This window comes from Triticum dicoccoides, chromosome 3B (assembly GCF_002162155.2).
Source record: "Triticum dicoccoides isolate Atlit2015 ecotype Zavitan chromosome 3B, WEW_v2.0, whole genome shotgun sequence".
NCBI classification, from domain to species: domain Eukaryota; kingdom Viridiplantae; phylum Streptophyta; class Magnoliopsida; order Poales; family Poaceae; genus Triticum; species Triticum dicoccoides.
The window spans coordinates 465,080,001-465,098,537 of NC_041385.1; the positions used below are offsets into that span (position 1 = coordinate 465,080,001).

At 44.7% G+C, this 18,537-nt stretch overlaps 1 protein-coding gene across 2 annotated transcripts; it reads left to right on the top strand.

The window, feature by feature from the left end:
• Positions 1–1,679: 1,679 nt before the first annotated feature.
• On the top strand, positions 1,680–4,794 carry LOC119276542 (zinc finger CCHC domain-containing protein 9-like). 2 transcript variants are annotated; one of them, XM_037557626.1, is made up of 8 exons: positions 1,680–1,887; positions 1,995–2,053; positions 2,550–2,718; positions 2,808–2,896; positions 3,263–3,395; positions 3,687–3,779; positions 3,896–3,988; positions 4,344–4,485. In XM_037557626.1, exons 1-7 carry the CDS (start codon positions 1,750–1,752, stop codon positions 3,983–3,985), a joined length of 771 nt encoding a protein of 256 aa, XP_037413523.1. In that variant the 5' UTR covers positions 1,680–1,749; the 3' UTR covers positions 3,986–3,988; positions 4,344–4,485. The 2 variants fall into 2 exon arrangements, with proteins under 2 accessions (XP_037413523.1, XP_037413522.1); XM_037557625.1 differs by having other exon boundaries at positions 1,686–1,887; positions 3,886–3,988; positions 4,344–4,794.
• Positions 4,795–18,537: the final 13,743 nt, after the last annotated feature.

An 18,537-nucleotide genomic window follows, 5' to 3' on the forward strand; every position in this document is an offset into this window, starting at 1 on the left:
GACCGGCGGCGGGCACGGCGGCGGCCGGCGCGCGGCGGGCGCAGCGACTGCTGGGCGTGGCGGGCTTGACGTCCCTGTAGCGCGAGGTGTGCTGCGCGTGGAGTGCCGGCTCCTGCTCAGATGCTTCGCTCGAGCGGTTCGATCTGGATCTGGCGCCTCGGTGCTCCGTTCTGGTTGCTGCTCCTTGCGATGCAGGTGGTTGCTGCGGTGGTGCTGGCCGCGACGGTGCTGCGGTGGTGGTTGGCGGCTTCGGCCAGGGGGTGGTGCGTATCTGGGCGCGGTGGATCGTGGGATCCCGCGGTCAGAGTGAGGTCGACCTCGGCTGGGATGGTGGAGTGTGGGCGGCGGTCGGTGGCGATTGATGGTGGCACAACTCTGGGAGAAATCCTTGTTCCGATCTTCATCGGAGCCGGCGACGGCGGCGCCCGCGGGTGTCGTTACCTTTCTTGAAAGCGTCGTCTTGGAGCTGTGCTCCTCCTCTCCACGGCATTGGCTCCGGAGGAAAACCTCAGATCATCTGGATCGGGCGATGGGGGCGTCTTCGCGTTTTTCTCCTCCTTGGGGGCATCGTCTCGGAGCCGGCTACGACTGGAGACCGGTGGATGGCGGCATCTTCGCTGCGTGGCTTGCTGAGGCGGGGCGTTGGTTTCTGTTTTGGCAACGATGATGGCGTTGAGAGGAGCTCGGGTCGCAGCATGGACTTCGGTAGTCGGTTCTTCCCGGCGTGTCTGAGGTGCCCTTCCGTTATGGAGGGCACGCTCGGCGCAAGTCCTGCATATTTCCCTTTCGAAGCTCGTCGTCAAAGTCGGAGCTGACGGTTGCTTGCGCGTGTGGCCATCTATTGGCATGTGCCGTCGTGGCTTCAGCGGCTGTTTGCGGGTTGACTTCGATGGTGGAGCTCTACGGTGAAGTCGGAGTCGCCCGTTCGAGGCAACCGGTGATGACGATGACGCTTGCGACTCATCGGCGGATGTCTTTCTTCTTTGTAGCCCCGAGTTTCTTGTCGGTGGCCAAGTTGGCCGGTGGTGCCCATGTCATATGGGTTGAGTTGTATCGGTTTTAGCCCGGTTTTCCGCCAATTAACGGGGCAATTCTCTTCTTCTTAATCAATGAAATGGCAAGTCTTTTGCCTCGTTTCAAAAAAAAACAATGTGTCGATTACATAACTAATCACTTTAGTTTTTTTTTCTTTTTTTCTCGCCCACACATAGCTTTGGTCTTATATGACTTTGCTAGTTGTCGGTTTGTTTTTTGTGTGTGAGTTGGTATTGGCTGTGTGCATCCTAACTATGCAGAGGCCGGGGGTGTGCTCATTGTGTTATTATTTCCTTGATACTTTATTTTGAGTCAATAAAATCCACCTTTGTTAAGAAAAATGCTTATAAATACGCACATACACTTTGTTCTCATGAACGCACATACATACACTCTACTCATATGAGCACCTTCAAGAGGTTGAGCCGACACAACATCTTGAGATTGACGAAGTCGCCACATACACTTTCATGATTGAGAAACGTCTTCTCCAATTGAACGCACATCGTTAAAATGACTGAAATAAATCAAAAAATGGGAGCCAAAATGTGAAAATGTTAAGTTTCTCTAGTGGACCGGGATTTCGCAGCGTGCTCCTCCATGCGCGATAATCCAACACGGTTCCACTTCCATGACACCGAGCAACGCCAGCCACAAAACCCACGCGCGACGCGCCCCGTCTGCGCTACGCGAGCCACCGCTCCGTCCCTCAGGATGCTACTGCGCCTTCCGTACGCCCGCCCCGCGCCGTCCACAGCTCGATGGAGGCTGGAGCGGGCGCGGGCCCGGCCGGCACAGCTGCTCCGCCGAGGGCACGCCGCCGCTTCCTTAGCCGACGGCGCCGGAGCGCCGGTACGTAGTAGTCTCTCGTTCGATCTGAAGCCTTTTGGGTTTTCGCACTTCATACTTCTGACTGTTCGAGCCGTGCCCGTTTGTTGTTATTCGTGCCATTGCTGCAGCTCCACTACGACCCGTTGGCCGACCTTCTCGGCCCAGATGTCGGCCCCAGCCCCCCGCAGTACGGTTTCCCCCTTCGCTCGCATTCTCGTCATGTGCCCGATTGTTGTTCATGAGCGTTAGGTGGTCATCGTTGACGTTGAAGGTGGCACAGTTATGAGGGAGATGATGGGAGAGGGGTGTTCAGTCTAAGGGAAAGAAGATCAGCACTCCCAAATAGCCACAGACTAGATTGTACATCTTTAGGGTTAACTAAACACAACACTTTCATCAAATCTAAGTGCTTGATTCCCCTAAAAACCAAGTGCTTAATTTCTTTGGGATGCTGTGGTACATGTTTTGCAACCAAGAGATGTACTAACATTTATCATTTCAAATATTTATCATTTCAAACGATAATGCCATCTTGCTAGGCCATTTTGACCTTGGTGTAGGACACTTGGGCATTCGCCGTGGATGCGATCAAAGCCTTTGAGAATTGGAGATTTCTTTTTTATGAGGGAGATTTTGTTTTTGTGCTGTGGCTACTTGTTGAAAATAGTATTTTTCGGTTGCAGGAATACTGCCCCGGTTGCAGGGAAGGGGAAGCTGAGGTCCTGGGTTGGTCCAAATGGGCAATACTATCGAGAGCTGCCTTGCCCTAACTGTAGGGGTAGAGGATACACTCCTTGCAAAAAATGCGGGATAGATAGATCCAGCTTGGATTGCCCTATGTGCAATGGCAAGGTGACCCTTCCCAACCTCTTGTAAATCGTTCTGAAAGTAAATACATGCACTTTTGAGGAATTTATCAGTCTATTGTTGTGCATACCTAGGGGATTAGGATGTGTATGCAATGTGGTGGAGAATGTGTGATATGGCAAGAATCTATTGATGAACAACCATGGGAGGAAGTTCGATCTAGGTGACGTTTGTTCTGCATCTCTTCCATGTAGTCAACAGTTACCTGTTTTTTTGTCACACTGCTTGTCGAAAGATCTCCTGTTGACAAATCTCTTTAATGGTTTGATTAAATGGTTGTTACGACTTAAATTGACTATTGCCCATCACCATCATCAATTGTAAGTACATATACACATTTCCCATTGTTTTAAAAGAAGTAATGATAGATGATATGGCGTTTTGACATAGTGATGAAGAAACTTATCATTTTGGACACCTGTAGAAAACTATATGTCAAATTCCTGATGCAACATACTTAGGTTGTTGCAAAAGTTGTGAAAAGGTAATGGATCATTAGATTGAGAATGCTGTTCTTTCCCCTCTGCAGTTCACCCTTGAAAGTAAAGGAAGATGATGAGGTCGATAGACTAGAGATAAAGATCGACACCTCAAAAAGACCGAGGCGTACTTATCCATCACCATCCCCGGAAGTTGCCATGAAGATTAGCCGATCTCTAAGAGTAAGTGGCTCTTTCTTGCAAGCTGAAAATACATGTTATAGGCTTCTTGATAAAGTTAGTGTTAGTGCAGTATATGATAGTATAACCTTTTCCTACTAATAAATGTTGTTCATATGCAGTTTGTCACGCATGTGTGTTAGATCTATTACACTAGATCCCTGCATACCTAAGAGTTAACTATGGAGCCCTGTATATCTACTTCAATTTTGAAAACTACCAGCTGCATTTTTTTAATTGCTATAGATCTATACAGTTGCTTTTGGCTTTTAAAAAGCTTAATAATAATTGCAGAGTCTGAATGCTAAAACAGGATTGTTTACTAAGCACATGAAGATTATACACCAAGACGCCAAATTGCATGCTCAAAGAGTTGCTGCGATTAAGGTAATACGATGTCCTGATAAATGTTGCAATTGTGTCTTTTTTGTAAAATACAAGCAATTGAGCTGGCGCTATAGTCATCTATTTTCCTCCTCTGCCTTAACTCAAGAGAACAAAAGGTACTGCTGCAGCAAGAAATCAGGCTTCTGAAAAACAAAAAGCATTCTTCAGGGATCCTGAGAATCGGCTCAAGAGAAGCATTGCCATGAAAGGTAACTGGACTTCCTTTCCTTCTACTCACAGAAATAGTTTTGACAGTTTCCTCAGTTTATGTCCACTTACAAAGTTTGGCTGTTTCTGTAGCCAGCTGTCTGTCATCCGTATGTTCTTAGTTAGTACTCCCTCCTATCCAAAATAAGCGTCGTGGTTTTATTTCAAATTGAACTAAAAACACGACACTTATTTTGGGTCAGAGGGAGTACATTTGTTTATCCTTCTCATTTTGACTTTAAGTGGTAGTATGGGAATTGGTTGTCGTCTTACTCCATCGCCTTCTTTTCCGTGGATTCCCACCAAAAATGGAACCCGCTATTAACCTGAACAACATTTCCACCTGATGCTCCACAGGGGTGAAATTTTACTGCAGTAAATGCGGGCAAGAAGGACATCGAAGCTTCTATTGCCCAACAGTGAGGGAAATTTCAGCCAGAGTGCAATTCAGATGCCGGTTATGTGGGGGAAAGGGGCATAATAGCCGAACATGTGGAAACCCAAAGTCAGAGAATGAACATCAGCGGCAACCTCGGCACTGCAGCCAATGCGGTGAAATGGGTCACAACCGACGAAACTGCCCTGGGTCTCCAGAGGTGGAGGCTGGCGCTTCTGGCTATATTATTAAGAAAGTTAACCGTCATAATTCAGGTGTTTATTCATGTAGCTTCTGCAAAGAAAAGGGGCATAATAGACGGACATGTCCGAAAAGAAATGCTAGCTTAGGACAATGAAACTGTGAGCAGTTGGAAAAATATATATCAATCTGCATTTCGATCATATGGAACATCTACAGCCATCATTTTTCTGTCATGCTTGCAAGACCATTCCAAGTACTCCTCTCATTATTGTCGCTAGGGGGAATATTCTCTTGGAATTCAGTTCTATCACTGAAACCTCCATTAGGTGATGACATGCACAACAAGTCTGGAATACCTCAGTGAAAAAAATCTCTGATATTCATTAGCTTCTGGCTCTCTATTATCCCCTCTTGTTTTGCTGGTGGCATCTGAGTTCTCATGAACTAATTGCCTGAATATTGATGACTTGAATAGCGGACTTAGTGCTGTAGATGATGCTCTTGTTCTTGCAAAATTGGGTGAGATCGTGGCCTCTTCGGTTGTGTTGTGTTGCATGACACTTGTTTTAGAATGGAGGGAGTAGGATAAAAGGGTTATTCTGAGAATATATGTGCTTATCCTGGGAAAAGGGTTTTGGTGGGAGTTGGCATCGTAAGAGATTCATCACTTACAGAATTGTTTTGTCTTAGGGAAAATGGTGCTGCTTATTACGCACTCCCTCAGTCTCATAATATAATATAAGACGTTTTTTGACACTATGCTAGTGCCAAAAAAACATCTTACATTATGGGGCACAGGGGGTATTAATTAAGCCTTGACGGGTTCCGTCGTGACATTGTCACGAATACAAACCAGAGAAACATGAAACCAAGTTTTACAGAACTTATTCAGGCAGCCTTCCCTAGCTAGCTAGACAGTGAGCTGGACGGTTGGAAATCCTTCTAGCCCAACACATTGTGCTCATCAAAGGAGCTAAGAGCATCTCCACTCGTTCGCCCCCCCAGGGGCTACAAATAGCGCCGCCTGGGGACGCGCCGGCTGAAAAATTGGCGTGGGGGCGACCGGGTTCTCAGCCGCCGCCTCAAGGTCGTCCTCATGCGTTGATATCGGCGAAAATTGGCCTATTTTTCAGCCCAATTTCGACACAAATTGGCCCACTATCGGCGCAAATTGACCAGTTTCGGTCCATATTTTGCGTGCTTCGATGCAAATTCAACCAAAGCTATTTTTTATCACATAGTTCATCACACAAAATCAATAGAAATCAAATACTTCAACAAATAGTTCAATACAAATCATATAGTTCAACAAATAAAAACTCATATTTCATCACACATCGAGCTAGGCGTTGCCCTTGAGCCTCCATAGGTGCTCCACCAGATCCTGATGCAGTTGTTGATGCATCTGTGGGTCTCGGATCTCCTGACGCATATTGAGAAAGGCAGTCCAGGTTGCCGGTAGCTGGTGATCAATTTGGGCAAGAGGACTCTGCCTGTAATATGGTTCAGTGTCAATTGTCAAACACTGGCTACTGACTCTTCCTGCTCGCTTTCAATGATCATGTTGTGCAAGATGACACAACAAGTCATGATCTCCCACATTTGAACTTTCGACCAGGTCTAAGTGGGGTACCGGACAACAGCAAATCGAGATTGGAGCACACCAAATGCCTGCTCGAGATCCTTCCTGCAAGCCTCCTTGAAAGTGCAAATATCCCTAGGTGGTTTTGGTAATTCCTAACAACATATAGCTCATTGAGCTAACACTATTTCAAGATAAATATTTCAGGAAAAGCTCAATGAATGGCATGGCATGGATGAGAAAAATGGACCCCTCAAAATGCTAAGGATAAAAGGATTGGCTCAAGCTCAAAGCTCAAGACTCTAGATTTTATATTTTAGTGATCCAAGATCACATTGAGTTTATAGGAAAAGCCAATACTATCAAGGAGGGATGAGGTGTTGCTTAATGAGGTTCTTACTCAAAGTGCTTACTGATATGCTCCAAAACCCTCATCTACTTTCTCACATCCACATATGACCTAAACCAAAAGTCAAACTCGGCCCCACCGATTCTTTCTATCCGGCGCCACCGAGTTCAGATGTCATAGCCACTGCCACAAACCCTAGGCAAATCGGTCTCACCGATAGGGATCTCGGTCTCACCGAGGTGGGATTGTAATCTCTCTGTTTCCCTTCGTAACATTTCGGTACCACCGAGATGAGCGATCGGTCCCACCGAGATTGCAATGTAAACTCTCTGTTTCCCTTTCGTAACATTTCGGTCTCATCAAAATGAGCGAACCGGTCCCACCGAGTTTACCTGACCAACTCTCTGGTTAGCTTATTACGAAAAAACCGGTCCCACCGAGTTTGTGTAATCGGTCTCACCAAGATTACGTTATGCCCTAACCCTAACCATATCGGTCCTACCGAGTTGCATGTCGGTCCCACCGAAAATCCTAACGGTCACTAGATTTGCTGAATCGGTCTGACCGAGTTTCTCAATTTGGTCCCACCGAGATGGCAAGTTGTCTGTAACGGTTAGATTTTGTGTGGAGGCTATATATACCCCTCCACCCCTCTTCATTCGTGGAGTGAGCCATCAGAACGAACCTACACTTCCAACTTACATTTTCTGAGAGAGAACCACCTACTCATGTGTTGAGACCAAGATATTCCATTCCTACCATATGAATCTTGATCTCTAGCCTTCCCCAAGTTGCTTTCCACTCAAATCTTCTTTCCGCCAAATCCAAATCCTGTGAGAGAGAGTTGAGTGTTGGGGAGACTATCATTTGAAGCACAAGAGAAAGGAGTTCATCATCAACACACCATTTGTTACTTCTTGGAGAGTGGTGTCTCCTAGATTGGCTAGGTGTCACTTGGGAGCCTCCGACAAGATTGTGGAGTTGAACCAATGAGTTTGTAAGGGCAAGGAGATCGCCTACTTCATGAAGATCTACCGCTAGTGAGGCAAGTCCTTCGTGGGCGACGACCATGGTGGGATAGACAAGGTTGCTTCTTCGTGGACCCTTATTGGGTGGAGCCCTCCGTGGACTCGCGCAGCCGTTACCATTCGTGGATTGAAGTCTCCATCAACGTGGATATACGATTGCACCACCTATCGGAACCACGACAAAAACATCCGTGTCTCCAGTTGCGTTTGATTTCTCCAAACCCTTCCCTTTACATTCTTGCAAGTTACATGCTTTACTTTCCGCTGCTCATATACTCTTTGCATGCTTGCTTGAATTGTGTTACGATTGCTTGACTTGTGCTAAGTTAGCTAAAATCTGCCAAGAACTAAAATTAGGAAAAGGATAGATTTTTATTTGGTCAAGTAGTCTAATCACCCCCCTCTAGACATACTTCCGATCCTACAAGTGGTATCATAGCTTTGGTCTCCATTTGCTTTGATTTCCATAGCTTTTGGTGGTCATAGCCTTGGTTTCACAACCTAGGAGAGTATGGCGTCTAGCGAGGGAAATTATCACCGTAGAGGTCCTTACTTTGATGGTACTAATTTTGCTAGTTGGAAGCATAAGATGAAAATGCATATTCTTGGACATAACCCCGCCGTTTAGGCTATTGTGTGTATTGGCTTTCAAGGTGAATTATTTGATGGGAGAGAACCGAACCGTGAAGCTAGCGCGGATGAGTTGAAGATGCTGCAATACAACGCTCAAGCTTGTTATATCCTCTTCAACGGATTGTGCCCCGAAGAATTCAACAAAATCAGCCGTCTTGAGAATGCAAAGGAAATTTGGGATACTCTGATTGATATGCACGAAGGTACCAACTCCGTCAAGGAATCCAAGTTGGATGTGCTTCAAAGTCAACTTGACAAGTTCAAGATGAAGGATGGTGAAGGCGTCGCTGAAATGCACTCTAGGCTTGCTCTCATTACAAATGAGATTGCCGGCTTAGGAATTGAAGAGATGACCGACAAATTCATCATCGAGAAGATCCTAGGAGCATTGGATGGAAAATATGATACCGTGTGCACATTGATCCAAATGATGCCCAATTACAAGAATCTCAAGCTAACGGAAGTCATTGGAAGAATTGCTGCTCATGAGATGTCACTCAAGGATAAGGAGGAGCTCCACAACAAGTCGAGTGGTGCTTACAAAGCCTCATGTGAAGCCCCCACATCATCAAGTGAGAAACAAACCTTCAATGAAGAATTGAGCCTAATGGTGAAGAACTTCAACAAGTTCTACAAGAGTAGAAGCAAAGAGAGAAGTTCCAAGTCAAGGTCCTACAATGACAAAAGATCTTCGAGTCGAGAGCGTAATTGCTACAATTGTGGAAGACCCGGACACTACTCCAATGAGTGTACGACTCCCTACAAAAGAAGAGAAGAATCACCTAAGAGGAGAAGTAGAAGAGAAGAATCACCACCAAGAGAGAGAAGGAGTAGATATGATCGTTATGAATGAAGAACATCCCGGAGAAGCAAGGATTCGGAAAAGAAGGACAAGTCATCAAGGAGCTACCCAAAACGAAGACATCAAGCTCATGTTGGTGAATGGGTATCCGGTTCCGACTCCGACAATCACTCCGAGAGAAGCTATCACTCCAACTCCGAACATACTCAAGATGAAGGTGTTGCCGGTCTAGCACTTGTGTCAACCAACTGCTACGACATATTTGATTCACCAAATGAGGGACTTGGAAGATGCTTCATGGCTAAAGGCCCAAAGGTAACACACCCCGAGTATGTTGATTTCAATAGTGATGAAGATGACTTGCTAGGTGATGATGATTTACTTATTGACAACTCTAGTGATGAATACTATGATGAAACGTCAATTAATCATGCTAATCAAGATAAAACAAATGCGATGATAAGGAGAAGATTGAGCTCCTAACTAAAGAACTAAACACTCTTAAGTTAGCTCATGAAATTATCTTAGGGGATCATCGAGAACTTTTAAGGACTCATGAGAAGTTACGCTTTGAAAAGCTCAACCTTGAGCAAGAGCATGAGTTCTTAAAGGCAATCAATGATGATCTTCGCAAGAAAAGTTCTTCTTGCATTGCCAAGCGTTTACTCTTATCTACTCCCTCCGTTCCTAAATATAAGGTGTATTAGTTTTTCAAAAAGTCAAACAGCCTATGTGTTTGACCAACTTTATAGTGAAATATATAAAGATTTACATTACTAAATATATCAAATACAAAAATATATTTCATGGTGAATCAAGTGATGATGATTTTGTATTCTAGATATTGATCGTTTTTTCTATAAGCTTGGTCAAAGTTGGAGAAGTTTGACTTTTTGAAAAAATAATACACCTTATGTTTAGAAACGGAGGGAGTACTTACATGCCTCAAGTCAAGTCTAGTAACAAGAACAAGAAGGATTCTTCCTCTAGTAGTAACAATAATCATGTTAAATCTAATGTTGTTGCTTCTAGTAGTTCTCTTGATTCCACTAATGATTCTCTTAGCCAAGTTACACTTGAGCAAGAAAATAGCTTATTGAAGGGAAGTATAGAGAAAGGTGTTTACAAGAGCCTTGCCGGGAGTAAGCAATTCGAGGAAATTGTACGCAAGCAAGGAAGGCACCGGAAGAACCAAGGTGTTGGTTTTGAACGAAAGTTCAATGCCAATGGAGTTGAGTGGGAAGAAGATCAATACCCCAAGACGAAGTTTGTTCCTCAACAAGAGAAGTATGATCCTACTTCCTTCAAAGGGACACAAGCTCAAGATGATCTTCCACCACAAGACCACAAGCAAAAAGGCAAGGATGAGCTTCAAGAGGAGATTGATGCAATTGAAGAAGCTCCCAAGGCCTTGGTCAAGTGGGTTCCCAAGACTACGTCAAGTTCTACTTCATCAAGTACGACTACAACCCCAAGGATTCCCATTAAGATGGTGTGGATCCCAAAGAAGAAGAACTAGAGAGTTCTTGAGGGTGACTCCACCAACATACTTCACTCATATCATTTTGGCAAGGACAAGTGCAATCAACTCCCACATCTTGCACTAGTTCATGGAGTCACAAACCCTCTTGTTGGTAAGACATGGGACAAGGTAACATAATGCTTTCATAGACATCACTTTGTGTGTGCATCACTCTATGTCTATGGATATCCTTGTTTGTTCCTTGTGGGACTAACCCGTGAACTCCCTCTGTAAAGAAATATAAGAGCGTTTAGATTACTAGAGTAGTGATCTTAATGCTCTTATATTTATTTACGGAGGGAGTAGGTATTGAAAGTGCAACTCACTCCAAAGGATTGCTCCAAAAGATCTACATCAACATGGAGCATCCACATCTTCAACACCTACATGAAGTCATCATCGACAAAACCCGAGGTTAGTTCATCCCTCTAAGGGGGGATTGTTGGGGAACGTAGTAATTTCAAAAAAATTCCTACGCACACGCAAGGTCATTGTGATGCATAGCAACGAGAGGGGAGAGTATTGTCCACGTACCCTCGTAGACTGAAAGCGGAAGCGTTATGACAACGCGGTTGATGTAGTCGTACGTCTTCATGATCCGACCGATCCAAGTACCGAACGTACGGCACCTCCGAGTTCAGCACACGTTCAGCTCGATGACGATCCCTGGACTCCGATCCAGCAGGGTGTTGGGGATGAGTTCCGTCAACACAACAGCGTGGTGACGATGATGATGTTCTACCGATGCAGGGCTTCACCTAAGCACCGCAACGATATGACCGAGGTGGAATATGGTGGAGGGGGGCACCGCACACGGCTAAGGAACGATCACGAAGATCAACTTGTGTGTTATGGGGTGCTCCCCTGCCCCCGTATATAAAGGAGGGAGGGGGGAGGTGCGACCGCCCCCTAGGGGTGCACCTGGAGGAGTCCTACTCCCACCGGGAGTAGGACTCCCCCTCTTGCCTTGTAGGAGAAGGAAAGGGGGAAGGGGAAAGAGGAAAGGGGGGCGCCGCCCCCCTTCCTTTTCCTATTCGGACTAGGGGGAGGGGGCGCGCAGTCTGCCCTGGCCGGCCCTCCTCTTCTCCCTTAGGGCCCATGTAGTCCCATTAACCCCCGGGGGGGTTCCGGTAACCCCCCGGTACTCCGGTAAAATCCTGATTTCACCCGGAATGATTTCGATATCCAAATATAGGCTTCCAATATATCAATCTTTATGTCTCGACCATTTCGAGACTCCTCGTCATGTCCGTGATCATATCCAGGACTCCGAACAACTTTCAGTACATCAAAATATATAAACTCATAATGAAACTATCATCGTAACTTTAAGCATGCGGACCCTACGGGTTCGAGAACTATGTAGACATGACCTAGAACTGTTTCCGGTCAATAACCAATAGCGGAACCTAGATGCTCATATTGGCTCCCACATATTCTACGAAGATCTTTATCGGTCAGACCGCATAACAACATACGTTGTTCCCTTTGTCATCGGTATGTTACTTGTCCGAGATTCGATCGTTGGTATCTCAATACCTAGTTCAATCTCGTTACTGGCAAGTCTCTTTAATCGTTCCGTAATACATCATCTCACAACTAACTCATTAGTTGCAATGCTTGCAAGGCTTAAGTGATGTGCATTACCAAGAGGGCCCAGAGATACCTCTCCGACAATCGGAGTGACAAATCCTAATCTCGAAATACGCCAACCCAACAAGTACCTTCTGAGACACCTGTAGAGCACCTTTATAATCACCCAGTTACGTTGTGACGTTTGGTAGCACACAAAGTGTTCCTCTGGTAAATGGGAGTTGCATAATCTCATAGTCATAGGAACATGTATAAGTCATGAAGAAAGCAATAGCAGAAAACTAAACGATCAAGTGCTAAGCTAACGGAATGGGTCAAGTCAATCACATCATTCTCCTAAATGATGTGATCCTGTTAATCAAATGACAACACATGTCTATGGTCAGGAAACATAACCATCTTTGATCAACGAGCTAGTCAAGTAGAGGCATACTAGTGACACTCTGTTTGTCTATGTATTCACACAAGTATTATGTTTCCGGTTAATACAATTCTAACATGAATAATAAACATTTATCATGAGATAAGGAAATAAATAATAACTTTATTATTGCCTCTAGGGCATATTTCCTTCAGTCTCCCACTTGCACTAGAGTCAATAATCTAGATTACACAGTAATGATTCTAACACCCATGGAGTCTTGGTGTTGATCATGTTTTGCTAGTGGAAGAGGCTTAGTCAACGGGTCTGCAACATTCAGATCCGTATGTATCTTGCAAATTTCTATGTCTCCCACCTGGACTAGATCCCGGATGGAATTGAAGCGTCTCTTGATGTGCTTGGTTCTCTTGTGAAATCTGGATTCCTTCGCTAAGGCAATTGCTCCAGTATTGTCACAAAAGATTTTCATTGGACCCAATGCACTAGGTATGACACCTAGATCGGATATGAACTCCTTCATCCAGACTCCTTCATTTGCTGCTTCCGAAGCAACTATGTACTCCGCTTCACACGTAGATCCCGCATGACGCTTTGTTTAGAACTGCACCAACTGACAGCTCCACCATTCAATGTAAACACGTATCCGGTTTGCGATTTAGAATCGTCCGGATCAGTGCCAAAGCTTGCATCAACGTAACCATTTACAATGAGCTCTTTGTAACCTCCATATACAAGAAACATATCCTTAGTCCTTTTCAGGTATTTCAGGATGTTCTTGACCGCTGTCCAGTGATCCACTCCTGGATTACTTTGGTACCTCCCTGCTAGACTTATAGCAAGGCACACATCAGGTCTGGTACACAGCATTGCATACATGATAGAGCCTATGGCTGAAGCATAGGGAACATCTTTCATCTTCTCTCTATCTTCTGCAGTGGTCGGGCTTTGAGTCTTACTCAACTTCACACCTTGTAACACAGGTAAGAACCCTTTCTTTGCTTGATCCATTTTGAACTTCTTCAAAACTTTATCAAGGTATGTGCTTTGTGAAAGTCCAATTAAGCGTCTTGATCTATCTCTGTAGATCTTAATGCCCAATATGTAAGCAGCTTCACCGAGGTCTTTCATTGAAAAACTCTTATTCAAGTATCCTTTTATGCTATCCAGAAATTCTATATCATTTCCGATCAGCAATATGTCATCTACATATAGTATCAGAAATGCTACAGAGCTCCCACTCACTTTCTTGTAAATACAGGCTTCTCCAAAAGTCTGTATAAAACCAAATGCTTTGATCACACTATCAAAGCGTTTATTCCAACTCCGAGAGGCTTGCACCAGTCCATAAATGGATCGCTGGAGCTTGCATACTTTGTTAGCTCCCTTTGGATCGACAAAACCTTCTGGTTGCATCATATACAACTCTTCTTCCAGAAAACCATTCAGGAATGCAGTTTTGACATCCATCTGCCATATTTCATAATCATAAAATGCGGCAACTGCTAACATGATTCGGACAGACTTAAGCATCGCTACGGGTGAGAAGGTCTCATCGTAGTCAACCCCTTGAACTTGTCGAAAACCTTTCGCGACAAGTCGAGCTTTGTAGACAGTAACATTACCGTCAGCGTCAGTCTTCTTCTTGAAGATCCATTTATTTTTAATTGCTTGCCGATCATTGGGCAAGTCAACCAAAGTCCACACTTTGTTCTCATACATGGATCCCATCTCAGATTTCATGGCCTCAAGCCATTTTTCGGAATCTGGGCTCACCATCGCTTCTTCATAGTTCGTAGGTTCATCATGGTCTAGTAACATGACTTCCAGAATAGGATTACCGTACCACTCTGGTGCGGATTTTATTCTGGTTGATCTACGAGGTTGAGTAACAACTTGATCTGAAGTTCCATGATCATCATCATTAACTTACTCACTAATTGGTGTAGGTGTCACAGGAACAGATTTCTGTGATGAGCTACTTTACAATAAGGGAGCAGGTACAGTTACCTCATCAAGTTCTACTTTCCTCCCACTCACTTCTTTCGAGAGAAACTCCTTCTCCAGAAAGTTTCCGAACTTAGCTACAAACGTTTTGCCTTCGGATCTGTGATAGAAGGTGTACCCAATGGTCTCCTTTGGGTATCCTATGAAGAAACATTTCTCCGATTTGGGTTCGAGCTTATCAGGTTGAAGTTTTTTCACATAAGCATCGCAACCCCAAACTTTCAGAAACGACAACTTTGGTTTCTTGCTAAACCATAGTTCATAAGGCGCCATCTCAACGGATTTTGATGGTGCCCTATTTAACGTGAATGCGGCCGTTTCTAAAGCATAACCCCAAAATGATAGCGGTAAATCTGTAAGAGACATCATAGATCGCACCATATCTAGTAAAGTATGATTATGATGTTCGGACACACCATTACGCTGTGGTGTTCCGGGTGGCGTTAGTTGCGAAACTATTCCGCATTGTTTTAAATGTAGACCAAACTCGTAACTCAAATATTCTCCTCCACGATCTGATCGTAGAAACTTTATTTTCTTGTTACGATGATTTTCAACTTCACTCTGAAATTCCTTGAACTTTTCAAATGTTTCAGACTTATGCTTCATTAAGTAGATATAACCATATCTGCTCAAATCATGTGTGAAGGTGAGAAAATAACGATATCCGCCACGAGCCTCAACATTCATCGGACCACATACATCTGTATGTATGATCTCCAATAAATCAGTTGCTCTCTCCATAGTACCGGAGAATGGTGTTTTAGTCATCTTGCCCATGAGGCACGGTTCGCAAGTACCAAGTGATTCATAATCAAGTGGTTCCAAAAGTCCATCAGTATGGAGTTTCTTCATGCGTTTTACACCGATATGACCTAAACGGCAGTGCCACAAATAAGTTGCACTATCATTATCAACTCTGCATCTTTTGGCTTCAACATTATGAATATGTGTATCACTACTATCGAGATTCAATAAAAATAGACCACTCTTCAAGGGTGCATGACCATAAAAGATATTACTCATATAAATAGAACAACCATTATTCTCTGATTTAAATGAACAACCGTCTCGCATCAAACAAGATCCAGATATAATTTTCTTGCTCAACGCTGGCACCAAATAACAATTATTTAGGTCTAAAACTAATCCCGAAGGTAGATGCAGAGGTAGCGTGTCGACCGCGATCACATCGACTTTGGAACCATTTCCCACGCGCATCGTCACCTCGTCCTTAGCTAATCTTTGCTTAATCCGTAGTCCTTGTTTCGAGTTGCAAATATTAGCAACAAAACCAGTATCAAATACCCAGGTGCTACTGCGAGCATTAGTAAGGTACACATCAATAACATGTATATCACATATACCTTTGTTCACCTTGCCATCCTTCTTATCCGCCAAATACTTGGGGCAGTTCCGCTTCCAGTGACCAGTCTGCTTGCAGTAGAAGCACTCAGTTTCAGGCTTAGGTCCAGACTTGGGTTTCTTCTCCTGAGCAGCAACTTGTTTGTTGGTCTTCTTGAAGTTTCCCTTCTTCTTCCCTTTGCCCTTTTTCTTGAAAGTAGTGGTCTTGTTAACCATCAACACTTGATGCTCCTTGTTGGTTTCTACCTCCGCAACTTTTAGCATCGCGAAGAGCTCGGGAATAGTCTTTTCCATCCGTTGCATATTATAGTTCATCACAAAGCTCTTGTAGCTTGGTGGCAGTGATTGGAGAATTCTGTCAATGACGCTATCATCCGGAAGACTAACTCCCAGTTGAATCAAGTGATTATTATACCCAGACATTTTGAGTATATGCTCATTGACAGAACTATTCTCCTTCATCTTGCAGCTATAGAACTTATCGGAGACTTCATATCTCTCAATCCGGGCATTTGCTTGAAATATTAACTTCAACTCCTGGAACATCTCATATGCTCCATGACGTTCAAAACGTCGTTGAAGACCCGATTCTAAGCCGTAAAGCATGGCACACTGAACTATAGAGTAGTCATCAGCTTTGCTCTGCCAAACATTCACAACATCTGGCGTTGCTCCAGCAGCAGGCCTGGCACCCAGTGGTGCTTCCAGGACGTAATTCTTCTGTGCAACAATGAGGATAATCCTCAAGTTACGGACCCAGTCCGTGTAATTGCTACCATCATCTTTCAACTTTGCTTTCTCAAGGAACGCATTAAAATTTAACAGAACAACAGCACGGGCCATCTATCTACAATCAACATAGACAAGCAAGATACTATCAGGTACTAAGTTCATGATAAATTTAAGTTCAATTAATCATGTTACTTAAGAACTCCCACTTAGATAGACATCCCTCTAATCCTCTAAGTGATTACGTGATCCATATCAACTACACCATGTCCGATCATCATGTGAGATGGAGTAGTTTCAACGGTGAACATCAATATGTGATCATATCTACTATATGATTCACGCTCGACCTTTTGGTCTCCGTGTTCCGAGGCCATATCTGTTATATGCTAGGCTCGTCAAGTTTAACCTGAGTATTCCGCGTGTGCAACTGTATTGCACCCGTTGTATTTGAACATAGAGCCTATCACACCCGATCATCACGTGGTGTCTCAGCACGAAGAAGTTTCACAACGGTGCATACTCAGGGAGAAAACTCCTTGATAATTTTAGTGAGAGATCATCTTAAAATGCTACCGTCAATCAAAGCAAGATAAGATGCATAAATGATAAACATCACATGCAATCAATATAAGTGATACGATATGGCCATCATCATCTTGTGCTTGTGATCTCCATCTCTGAAGCACCTCCATGATCACCATCGTCACCGGCGCGACACCTTGATCTCCATTGTAGCATCATTGTCATTTACGCCGTCTATTGCTTCTACGACTATCGCTACCGTTTAGTGATAAAGTAAAGCAATTACATGGCGTTTGCATTTCATACAATAAAGCGACAACTATATGGCTCCTGCCAGTTGCCGATAACTTCAGTTACAAAACATGATCATCTCATACAATAAAATATAGCATCACGTCTTGACCATATCACATCACAACATGCCCTGCAAAAACAAGTTAGACGTCCTCTACTTTGTTGTTGCAAGTTTTACGTGGCTGCTACGGGCTTAGCAAGAACCGTTCTTACCTACACATCAAAACCACAACGATAGTTTGTCAAGTTGGTGCTGTCTTAACCTTCGCAAGGACCGGGCGTAGCCACACTCGGTTCAACTAAAGTGAGAGAGACAGACACCCGCCGGTCACCTTTAAGCATGAGTGCTCGTAACGGTGAAACCAGTCTCGCGTAAGCGTACGCGTAATGTCGGTCCGGGCCGCTTCATCTCACAATACCGTTGAACCAAAGTATGACATGCTGGTAAGCAGTATGACTTATATCGCCCATAACTCACTTGTGTTCTACTCATGTATATGACATCTACGCATAAAACCTGGCTCGGATGCCACTGTTGGGGAACGTAGTAATTTCAAAAAAATTCCTACGCACACGCAAGATCATGGTGATGCATAGCAACGAGAGGGGAGAGTATTGTCCACGTACCCTCGTAGACCGAAAGCGGAAGCGTTATGACAACGCGGTTGATGTAGTCATACGTCTTCACGATCCGACCGATCCAAGTACCGAACGTACGGCACCTCCGAGTTCAGCACACGTTCAGCTCGATGACGATCCCTGGACTCTGATCCAGCAGGGTGTTGGGGATGAGTTCCGTCAGCATGACGGCGTGGTGACGATGATGATGTTCTACCGACGCAGGGCTTCGCCTAAGCACCGCAACGATATGACTGAGGTGGAATATGTTGGAGGGGGGCACTGCACACGGCTAAGGAACGATCACGAAGATCAACTTGTGTGTTATGGGGTGCTCCCATGCCCTCGTATATAAAGGAGGGAGGGGGAGGTGCGGCTGGCCCCTAGGGGTGCACCTGGAGGAGTCCTACTCCCACCGGGAGTAGGCCTCCCCCTCTTGCCTTGTAGGAGAAGGAAAGGGGGAAGGGGAAAGAGGAAAGGGGGGCGCCGCCCCCCTTCCTTGTCCTATTCGGACTAGGGGGGAGGGGGCGCGCGCCCTGCCCTGG

What these genes read in the sequence shown, in the direction of transcription:
- LOC119276542 (XM_037557625.1), top strand. Translation starts at nt 1,750, where the DNA reads ATGCTACTGCGCCTTCCGTACGCCCGCCCCGCGCCGTCCACAGCTCGA. An exon ending in TGGGAGGAAGTTCGATCTAG is followed by an intron (nt 2,897 to 3,262) that starts GTGACGTTTGTT and finishes TCCCCTCTGCAG; the next exon opens with TTCACCCTTGAAAGTAAAGG. An exon ending in AGATTAGCCGATCTCTAAGA is followed by an intron (nt 3,396 to 3,686) that starts GTAAGTGGCTCT and finishes TAATAATTGCAG; the next exon opens with AGTCTGAATGCTAAAACAGG.